Source organism: Microplitis demolitor, chromosome 6, assembly GCF_026212275.2.
Source record: "Microplitis demolitor isolate Queensland-Clemson2020A chromosome 6, iyMicDemo2.1a, whole genome shotgun sequence".
Lineage (NCBI taxonomy): Eukaryota > Metazoa > Arthropoda > Insecta > Hymenoptera > Braconidae > Microplitis > Microplitis demolitor.
The window spans coordinates 22,709,525-22,721,629 of NC_068550.1; the positions used below are offsets into that span (position 1 = coordinate 22,709,525).

Sequence of the window (12,105 nt, forward strand, 5' to 3'; positions counted from 1 at the left end):
TACTTCATAGAGTGTAGCCAAGTGATTGCTGGTAGCCACCAGAAATGGTTGGTTTACTCCAGGATGATCCAGGTCATGTGTAACCGCAGCAATAAGTGAGGCCATAACTTCCAGGCTGGTAAGATGTCTGCGTATCTAAACGTCACCACAAACAGTAATTAGTCTTCCTTTTATCGAAATTTTATCCTCATAAATAATCATCCAGATGATAATTATTATTATAATTATTATGATTTATTTTACCTTGTCTTCCTGAAGAAAACAATGCATTGCTTGAGTGACGTCCGTTGCATGGATACTATTGTGGTAAGGATTTGTACTGTGATAGCCTTCTTCGATTAGAGCTAAAAAATTTATTGATAAATGAGATGATTAATTAAATACTTGTCATTAATAGGGGTGTGCAAATAATTCGAAATTATGAATTATTCGAAAAATCGTTAAAATTAATCGTGTATTCGGAGTATAAGTGAATTTTCGAATTATTTTTAAAATCTAAACTATTCGAAAAATTTTAATTTTTCGTAAATTTTCCAAGTATTCGAATTATATGTGAATTTTAAAATTATTTGTAAATTAAAATTATTCGTAAATTTTAAAAGTATTCGAATTATTCGAAAAATTATGAAAATTAATCGTGTATTCGAATTATTCATGAATTTTACAAGTTGGTTAATTATTCGAAAAATCAGCATTATTCGGAAATTTTAAAAGTATTCGAATTATTTGTGAATTTTCCAAGTATTCAAGTTTTTAATCATTCGAAATATTTGTAAATTTAAATTATTCGTGAATTTTAAAAGTATTCGAATTATTCGAAAAATTATGAAAATTAATCGTGTATTCGAATTATTCATGAATTTTACAAGTTGGTTAATTATTCGAAAAATCAGCATTATTCGGAAATTTTAAAAGTATTCGAATTATTTGTGAATTTTCGAATTATTTAAAAAAATTTTAACTATTCGAAAAATTTGTATTATTCGTAAATTTTCCAAGTATTCGAATGATTTTTTAATTTTATAATTATTTGAAAATTCAAACTATTCGAAAAATTATAATTGTTCGTAAATTCGAAGTATTAGTAAATTTTCTAAGTATTCGAATTATTTGTGAATTTTCAAATTATCCGAAAAATCGAATTTATTCGTAAATTAAATAATTATTCGAAAAATTCGAATGATTCATAAATTATCACAGATTAAATAAAAATTTCATCTTCGAAATTTAAATCGAATATTCGTAATTTAATCGAATGATTAAAAAACTAATGAATAATCAGATCAGTTTAAATAAATAAAAAACTGACAAGTACTTTGAATTTTTTGAACTATCTCAAAATTCAAATTATTAAAATCGAATAGTCATATTCGAAGAGTATTTGCACACTTCGTAATTAATTGAAATAATTTCTTACCAAATAATTTCCAAACACGTACAACATCTAAATTAAAACGATTAATAAGTCCGTACCATTGAAATAAATGGACACATAATACTGGTAATGAACGACCTGAAATTTCAAAAAATTTATGAGGAGCAAATTTTGAAAATTTAAAATATAGTGATGTGGGTATTCAAATTAACGGAAATCATCTGATTAATAAGACTACAGCATTAATTTTAAAATATTCGCTAATTAGTAATTAAATAAATGTTTATTATTATTGTTATTGTTTATTTATTTAAATAATTTAGTGGTGGTTATTGTAGATGTAAGTGGATGTAAATGTTAATAAAGTTGTAGAACTAGAGGAGCGTAAGTTAGAGAAATAAATAACTATAGTAGAGATGCTAATTCAATAGACGGTAATATGTAAGTGGAGTTATTGTGTTTGTACACACAATGAAACAACAGTTTGTTTAAATAGACTCTCTTTAACAGAGATAAAATTATTTTAAGATAAAACATTTTGTTTGGATATTGTTTGTCCTGGTTTGAAGGATGTACTAGTGCTTTTTCAGATGTGTGATATTTTTTTATATTTCATTTTCACTTTTATCTGCAGAAAGTATTCATTTATTTTTTTTCTAAGGCTTGGAGATTTTCAGTTACAAATTTTAAAACATATTTTTTTGACTCTCATCAATGTTCATTACTTTTTTTATTCGTGGAAATTTTTCAAATTCTTTATATTTTTTTTCTTTAAGAAATTTATATAATTCTACACCGAAATTTTCTTACAAAATTTTTCCCCGACTAATAGTTTAGGTTTTAAATTTTAAAACCAAAAAAATTCAAATTTACCGTCTGGAATTTTTGGTCGTCTCATTATTAACCTTTATAATTAATTTTCTCTTATGAAATTAATTTTTGAGCTCCTGAATATTTTTTTTCTTTAAACTCATATATTTTTCGACAAAAAATGTCTCATAAATTTTTTTCCCAGACTAATAGTTTGAAAGTTATAAATTTTAAAACCTTTAAAAAATTCAAATTTACCGACTAGAATTTTGATCACCTCATTATTAACCTTTATAATTAATTTTCTCTTATGAAATTAATTTTTGAGCTCCTGAATATTTTTTTTCTTTAAATTCATATATTTTTCGGCAAGAAATGTCTCATAAATTTTTTTCCCTGACTAATAGTTTGAAAGTTATAAATTTTAAAACCTTTAAAAAATTCAAATTTACCGACTAGAATTTTGATCACCTCATTATTAACCTTTATAATTAATTTTCTCTTATGAAATTAATTTTTGAGCTCTTGAATATTTTTTTTCTTTAAATTCATACATTTTCACAAAAAAAATGTCTCATAAATTTTTTTCCCAGACTAATAGTTTCGAAGTCATCAATTTTGAAACGTGATTTAAAATTTACCAAAAATTAAATTTGATAAAAAACCTCAAGAAATTTTTTACTTTCAAAACTTTAAACAAAAAAAAAAATCGCTGCCCCTGAAAATTATTTTTATCCCCAAAATTTTCTGTCAAAATTTATTTTCCAAAATTCTCATAATTAATTTCACACTGTTAAAAATTATTTTCGAAATTAAAAGCAAATTAAATATTTGAATATTTTGTAGACTCGTTTCCGTGTATACACCATTTTAACAGCACTTTTTTTTTCAATGTATGAAAAATTAAAAAAATCCATTAAATTTTCATAACAATCATCCTTAAAAATGGATTAATATTAACAGTATACATATCGAGCTATTAATGGTGTTAAAGTAAAAGCATAATGATAAAAAATAAAAGGTGCAATGAGTGAAATGGCGTCGGAATGTAGAAAATCAATGGCCAACGAATGCCTGTGGGTACACTAACCTCCGGATACTGTCTCCAGGGTGAAAGCATTGAAACGCCAGTGACCGGCCCTCTGCAGCATGCACTGCAACAGTTCAATTAAAAAAAAAAATAACATTTTATTGACCATTTGTGTTTATTTAAATGGCTAATTTTCATTCATACCGACTAGCTATCATTTATTTTTTTAACTCAAATGCGCCGAATCATATCAATAAATGAATAATAGTTAAATTAAATAAAATAAATAGACTTATTTAGATAAATAAAAAAAGTAACCTGAACTTGTCCATGAAAAATATCATCAAGAAGACCTGGATCTTGATTTAATGATCTTGTTGTAAGTTTTTTACGTCTTCTTTTATGCATCGTAAGAAATCTTCCAGTATGACGGTGACGTTTATTCTCGATATTCAGGTTTTCCAACAGTAAATTATCTGTCTCGGAGAAACGACGGTTTAATTCTATTTCTACGATATCTTGTTCTGGAGCCGGTAATGCGGGTGAAGATTGATCATTATAGTATGATGATGACCCATCGATAATTGATGGCGATACTCCTGACGAAGGCAATGCTGCTTCTTCTAAACAAATTTAGTTTTTTTTTTATTTTCGAGAAAGTTAAGTCGGAAGTTATGGGTCACGACTTTCAGAGAAACGGAAAAAGTCGTGTACAAAAAATTTTTTACAGTTATTTTTATGGCAAGTACTATTCAAATTTTTATACGCTGGTAATTATTACCGTGTCATTAAAGTGCAATTTGCATTTTTACCGCAACAGACATTAATCATAATTACTGAAATTTAAAAAATATGTTAATAGTTAAAGGACTCAACAGTAATAGTTACCGTAGCAATTTTTCAAACCCAGAAAAGAACTACACGGAGAAAAAAGTACAGTAAAAATTACAATACTATAGTAAAATTTACTGACAGATATGAAAAAATACATTCTGTATTGTAATTATTACTGTATTGTAATACTAAACGTTTAGTAAAATTTACTAGTTAGTAATTATTACACAATTAGATATTCAAAACTACTATGCGTAGTATATTTTTTACTATTTGCATAGTAAATTTTACTACAAGTACTATTAATAAATACTAATTTAAAGAAGTTAATTTTCTAATACAATATAGGATTCGTTACTATACAAAATAGTAAAAATTACTGTGCAATGTATTTTTCGCTAACATGATTATATTTTTTTACTATCTGTATAGTAAATTCTACTGTGTATAGATAAAATTAAAAGTTGGTGGGGATAACTTTTGTCCAAAGAAGACATCGGGCCGTCAGACATAGGAAAGGACTCGCGCGCGGGAGATCAGGGTTCGAATCTCGGTTCAAACCAAGTGATTTTTTAAAAAAACAAAAATCGACACCAACAACAATACGGATCACATGAATAACAATAATAATCAAAATGACAGCAATGATAATAAAAAGTTAAAAACTCATAAATATTTAATTTTATTTTTTTCCATTCTAGTACAGTAAAATTTACTAAATATAACTAAAGATTAATATGCAATATAGGAGATTTTCCATAACTAGTAGAAATTACTAAACGACTTGTAAAATATGCTTATCTGTTTATTAATTTTTCATATAAATCATAAGCGTTTAAAGATTACTATCCAAATTTACTAACAATTCTCATATCTTTTAGTAAAATTTACTATATTTTTTTCTGCGTGTACCAATCTATGGTAAGAATTAAATAATAATGAATACCATTAATTATTAAAACCGTCGCATTTTTAGTGCAAAACACATTAATTACATAATTATTGTAACTTTAACAATATGTTAATATTTAAAACACACATTAATAATAGTTATCGTTCTGAATGGTAAATCAGTATATTGATAATTACTACAACACTACTAATATTACAATCGCTTGATGATATCTTTTAAAATACATCAACAGTAACATTCATTATCGTGCGTTTGTAATAATTATAATTAACATGGTAATTATTACTGTCTTCTATTAACAATTATTGTCATACTGCACAACTAAAAAATTCTCGACTCTTACAACAACCGGTTTTTATTTAATTTTTCAGTGCATTGACCAGTTTAATTGTACAATTACTTGTACTTCATTTTATTATTTAATGTTAATATTTCTCACGGAAAAAAATATATAAATCGGTCATAAATAAAAAAACACTTCGTGGTCAATAGACACACGGATGCTAAAAAGTGACAGCCCTTCAACCGACAATTGAAGATTCGGGTACTTAATTTTTAAAAATTTATAAAAAATAAAACTATTCAATTCCTTAATTTTTACAAGTTTATTTTAAAAAAAATTACGCGGTACAAAATAATTAAAAAGTTGCAGTGACTTTTAAAATCCACGACGGTAATTATTACCATCGGCATGACAAATATCCTCAGCTAAAATTATAATTATTGCTATTAATTATATGAACGATCACTTTTACTGGTGAGAATGATTATTAGTCAGAATGATAGTAATTATCACGAAGCGATTGTTTTCGACAGCATTATGATGATAAATTTTATCAAAACCATTACCATAAAATTCGCAACGTATAAGATGTACTCTCTTGTAAGTCTGTTAGACTTTTAGTTCGAATTCTAGCTTAATTTTGATAGATAAATTAACCCGTAAAAAAAAACAATATATGCTTAAAATATATAAAATCATATATGTTTGCAACAAAAAATATATGATATATTATAAGAAATCATATAGCGATTTTGGCCGATTTAATATAAAATTATATACAGTAGCAAATATATGTAACTTATATGTTTTTTATATTAAGCCATATATACATTTACATCTATCTTATAATATATTGTATTTATATATTTCCTTTTATATTCAAAATATATAAAATTTTTATATGAAATGAAATATATGATAGCATATAATTTATATCATATATGGCACCATATATTATCTTTGTTATATTTATGCATATATTTTATTCGGTGTATGTATATGTATATGGGTATATCATATATTTCCATCAAATTAACTAATTTTGAAAATTTAATCTGTAATCTAAAGAGTATATTAGAATTTGGATCTAATTTGATTGGAGTTGGTCAAACGAATAAGAAATTTTTCTTTTCCATACACAATATAAATATATGTTTTTATATATGATCAAAGTATATTTTTCGTATATGATCAATATTGTATTTTTTAAAATAAAAAAAATATAGTTAAATTCGGCACATATATTTTCTGATATTTATCATATATTTAGACCATATATGTTATTTTCATAGGGGAAAAATACATGAGTACTATTTTATAGAGAATTAAATTATATTTAAAAAATGTCTTATTAAATTATTATATAATTTAAAGTTTAATCAGAAATTTAAATTTTAGATAAATCGTAAGATTTTGATCCGGCTGATACTAAATTTAAAGTCTGATAAAACTATCAAAGATTCGATAAAAATGTATGATAATGATTTGATAGAGAATAAAATTCTCTAAAAAACCATTTGTGTGGCTTGAGCCCCATTACAATATTAAACTTAAAATTTTAAATTCAATTGACTGGAATTAATTTTAAAATAAAAAAAAAGCCAATATTAATTTACATAGGAATTAAAAATATACGATTATCATAAAATAATAAACAAATTCCTTGATATGTCTTGTAGATAATAAATCTAATTGAATACGGAAATCTTCATTCATAAATCGTGGCATAAAAAATAAAAACAAATAAATAAATTAAATGTTCTTATCAAATCAAGTCATTCAGCAAATAAATATATATATATATATATACATATACATATATATGTAATTCATTCAACTTGTTTGATCTGCTACATAAATAATTACGCAGTTTTCTAATTTATTTCGCGCGAATATTGAATAATAAAATAAATGAAAAATATATTTTGTATTTATTGAGTTGTTATTCATAGTGGAAAATAGATAACAGATAAAATAATGATAGTTATAAAAAAATATCATTAATTGCATATGTTGTAAATAAGGTATATGACAGTACAAAAGGCTAAATAAATTAAATAAATTTGTGCCAGGAATAATAATAAATATATCTATATGTATGAATATATATAGATATATAATGCGCGGCTTAGTGTGTTGTATTAAACGTCTGGATGGCAATGGCCTCGTTAATACGTAACAGGACACATTAGTCACGTACTTTTATGTATAAGTATGTAAGAATTTAATCTTAATTTTTTTTTTTTATTTTCAAATATTTTGCGGTTTTTTTTTTTTTGCAAGGACTCGGATTAATTGACTGATTTTATCACAGTTATGATGATGATAATAATAATAATTATTACATCGCAACAGTAACGGGTGGCGCCCAAAATCAGTTCCCGATCTGTCATTACACGCAGAGAATTTTAAAGTAAAAATTACCTGAGAAAAAATGTTCAGATATGATGATATATGATCATACATGGCTTCATATGTGAGCTCATGTATAAACATACATGAAAAGGTATGATCATCCATGATCATATATGCGATCATATAGGATCATACATGAGCAGATATGATCATATCTAAGCATTTTTTCTCGGGGTCGTATAGAGTCGATAATTATTACTTTTAACACATATAAAATTTACTACACCATAAATGAAAGTCATCATAATTTGAATTTACTAATTTTTTTTTTATTTTAAAAATAATAATTATCAAATTTTGATGAGCGCCATTTACTTTTCGGATGCTCACTTTTGCTTTACTTCTTTATCTATAACTATTACAATATTTGTTTTTTCGCCAATAAAAAAAAATATTTAACAATCTAAAATAATTTTTATGATCTATGGGAATTAATGTTGATGAAAATAAATTTTAGTATGATTTTTAATTGGCCATTAAATTAAAATATATAATAAATCACACAATTTATTTAACTTTATAAGATTGAATTTTATTGGGACAATTGAAAAGTTGACTTGTTATTTTATTTTAAAATACACTCGACTTTGTATCCTATCCAGTATATTCAAGAGCGTGAATTAAATATAATTGGGATTAAACTTTGGAGTAAATGTTCAGTTTAATAATTCCATTTTATTTTATTTTTTTTTTTTAATCATCAATCAATATTTTAGTGAAAAAGTTTTAATGGCAATCAAATAATTTATAACTTTTAATAGAAAAAATTATAAAACTTACCGGAAATACGTATGATTGCGTCATTTTGTTGATTATCATCCGTAGTTATCTCAGTGTTTGGCTGTAACAAAAAAAAAATTTTTTTTTAAATTGAAAACTATAAATAAAATTATATGATTGAATAATTAGGTATATAAATAACTAATTAAGTAGTCAAATTAGTTAGATAAGATGTTGATTAATTAAAAGAAGAAGGAAAGATTTAAATGTGACGTGATAACGAAGTTGGCAAAAAATAAATCGGCTGATTGCCAATTGCAAAATAGGCCGAGCCGAATTAAGATTCGTTTGTTGTTTACACTACACATTTTATATGTGATGAATTACAATAATTGTTTTGTTGGCGCAATAAAATTTAACAGAGACAATTTTATTGTTATTGCACGAAGAGACATATATAAATATGGTTACGGTAAAAATTATTTTAATCAGCATAACTTCATTAGAGTTAAAGGTACCCGTACTATACTTTGGATAGTAATTTTCCCATGCTTATGATTTATATGGAAAATTAATAAACAGATAAGCATATTTTACAAGTCCTTTAGTAATTTCTACTGGTTATGGAAAATCTCCTATATTGCATATTTATTTTTAATTATATTTAGTAAATTTTACTATCCCGTTTAGTAAATTTTACTGTATTGGATCTGTATTGGTGTTGGTGTCGATTTTTGTTTTTTAAAAAATCACTTGGTTTGAACCGAGATTCGAACCCTGATCTCCCGCGCGCGAGTCTTTTCCTATGTCTGACGGCCCGATGTCTTCTTTGGACAAAAGTTATCCCCACCAACTTTTAATTTTATCTTTACACAGTAGAATTTACTATACAGTTAGTAAAAAAATATAATCGTCTTAGCAAAAAATACATTACGAGTAATTTTGAATATCTTATTGTGTAATTATTACTAACTAGTAAAATTTACTAAACGTTTAGTAATAATTACAATACAGAATGTATTTTTTCATATCTGTTAGTAAATTTTACTATAGCATTGTAGTTGTAGTAATTTAAATTTTTCATCGAAAAAGTCTTTATAATATCTGCATTCAATTAATTTTTTAAAAATAAAACATTTTGAAAATATAAACCATAGTATAAATTTGAGTGGCTCGCCCAAAAATTTTCAAAAATCAACTTTTTTTTTTCAATTTTGATTTCCTGCTGGGACAAATATGGCTACGGAAAAGTATGGATTTTTTTAAAAATTTTTTTCCAAATATGTTTTCGAGGTCGTTAAAAAAATTTCAAACTTTGATTTCTAAATATTTTTGAGCGACTTTCAAAAATTCATATTTTTAAGTTAAATTTCTATGAGATTATTTATTTCCTAGGTCGTAATATCGACCGTAACAGAAAAAAAAAAATATAATTTTCAAAATTTTTAAGATTTTTAAAATTCTGACTAAAAATTTCAATTTGTCAACTTAAATTTAACGAAAATTTTTTTTCTTACTTTTCACTAATATTTTAAAAGGTAAGCGAATAAAAAAATCAAAATTTTTTCTGAGTCACTGATTTAAATATATAAGTATATAAAATTAATTAATATCATATAACGCAGACGTCCTCTATATCCTATTATATTCATTAAAATGAGGATATATATATATATATATATGTCAAAATTATATTATGAACGTAGTAGAGCGCACAGACAAAGTACAAAGACAATATTATTATTATTATGTCAAGGATAAGGATACATTAATTATGAATAAACGCATCTGATATTCATGTCATAAATATCACGATCTATGATACACATGATGAAATTATAAACTAGTCTCGTACGAATGCTTTCAAATTTTTTTAATTGTATTGATGATATTGTAAATTTTTTTGAAACCTAGTTCATTATTAATTCATTTTTTTTTTCTTTTTTATAAATATTTATGAATTAGCTACTAAAAACACGTGAATACGCACCTAGAGAATTTTACTGTTTTTTTTTACATAAAAAAATAACAGAAAAATTGCTGTAGTAACTGTAGCATGAGGACAGTATGGAATTATGGTTAAAATTACCAATAATATAAAAATTTTCCAAATAATAACATAGTTTACAATAATAAAAACCGTCCAGGTAAAAATAATCGGCTGAAAATATGCCGAAGAAGGACACAAAGGTTAAATTTGGCCGAAATCCTAGATTGTCATTGAAAGAGGCTCAAATTTGGTCGAAATCTCGCTGAAACCATAGAATTTTATTAGAAGAAGTTTAATTACCCGCGTGGAAAAGCTATATATTGTTAAAAGTATATGAAAAAATATATGATAAATATATAGTGGCAAAAATATCTATATTGAACAAATATATGTTTTATATATTTTTCTATATATATTATCTCATATAAGCCTCAATATATTCTTGTCATATATGGATAGTATATATATAATTTATGAGTATAATATAATAAACTTGATATATACTTCCATATATTTTGAACAATATAATTAGTGGTATATGATCTCGATATAATTGATTATATATGAAACAATTTATATGATTAAATATATGGTTCGCAGTATATTGGAATTATATTTTTCCAATATATTAAAACTTATATATTTCGCAATATATTTAAAATTTTAATTTTTTAATTTCTACACAATTCCACAAAAAAATTCAAATTTATAATTTTTTTTTCTTTTCATTGATCTTGCATTTACTGAATAACTAACGCAATAAGAAAAGTAAAAAAAAGTCCCATATATTTTACAATATACTGGAAACCATATATTTTGCAATATACTGGAACACATATATAAAAAATACTATATATTAATTAATATACTACTTTCAATATAATATATCAATAAAAAAAAATATATATTAAAATATATATATAAAACAGTCATATATTGATAAATATATTGGTAATATATTCTAGCAATATATTTTTATTCAATATATTATCATATATTAATACGGCAAAAATATTAATATTCTTTTATATATTGTACAATATATCACATTATAATATTCATATATTTTATCATATATGTTTTCACATATAAAGCTTTTTCATGTGGTTAGTTGAAAACATATCAGAATTGTATTATTCTTGATAAACAGGCCAAAAATGAGCCTACAAGTTGATAAGGCCTTTCGGTTTGTTTTAAGGCCTAATTATCTTTTGGCCTAGTTAGTGTACGGCTTATATCTGGGTCTTGTTCTGGCCGAGAAAAAATTTTATTATTGTTTTAACTTGAAATTTTTTACCCTATTTTTATTCAAAAGTTTTAAACTGGCAAATCCATATTTATAAATATCATACAATACAAAATTAACGGAATATTTCACATAGAGATGATCACTTACGTCTAAATCCGTTACGTAATCAATTCTAACCTATAAGTACCAGAATGAACGAAAAAAGCCGAAGATTTCCGAACGAACTCGAATTCCAATTTTTAATAAAATTACTATAAGCGTGCAAGTTATTAAAAAATTTGAAAATTTTCTATTGCACTCAAAAGGTCTTCAGTACTTTTGTCTTTAATCTGATAATTTTGTTGAAAGGTCAATTTACCGGGTAACCAAAATAATTTTTTTTTAACAATTAAGTGAAATTAGCCTAATAAATTCGTAGGGTTAATTAAGAAGCATTAAAAAAATTAATGCTTATAATAAATAAATTTTTCATTATAAAATAAATGT

General features: G+C 24.4%; 1 protein-coding gene across 6 annotated transcripts in view; it reads right to left on the minus strand.

Annotated features, from left to right (window-relative positions):
- The window catches only part of LOC103575125 (uncharacterized), a 60,098-nt gene that overhangs the window by 5,253 nt on the left and 42,740 nt on the right, over nt 1–12,105 (minus strand). For 4 of the 6 annotated variants that reach the window (XM_014443838.2, XM_014443836.2, XM_014443839.2 and 1 more), the window contains 6 exons: nt 8,441–8,501; nt 3,534–3,838; nt 3,276–3,339; nt 1,418–1,513; nt 244–344; nt 4–135 (listed from right to left, as the gene is read on the minus strand). In XM_014443838.2, coding sequence (XP_014299324.1) covers nt 4–135; nt 244–344; nt 1,418–1,513; nt 3,276–3,339; nt 3,534–3,838; nt 8,441–8,501 — 759 coding nt within the window. The remainder of the gene's footprint in view (nt 1–3; nt 136–243; nt 345–1,417; nt 1,514–3,275; nt 3,340–3,533; nt 3,839–8,440; nt 8,502–12,105) is intronic. The other 2 variants (XM_014443837.2, XM_053739847.1) reach the window with 1 other exon arrangement.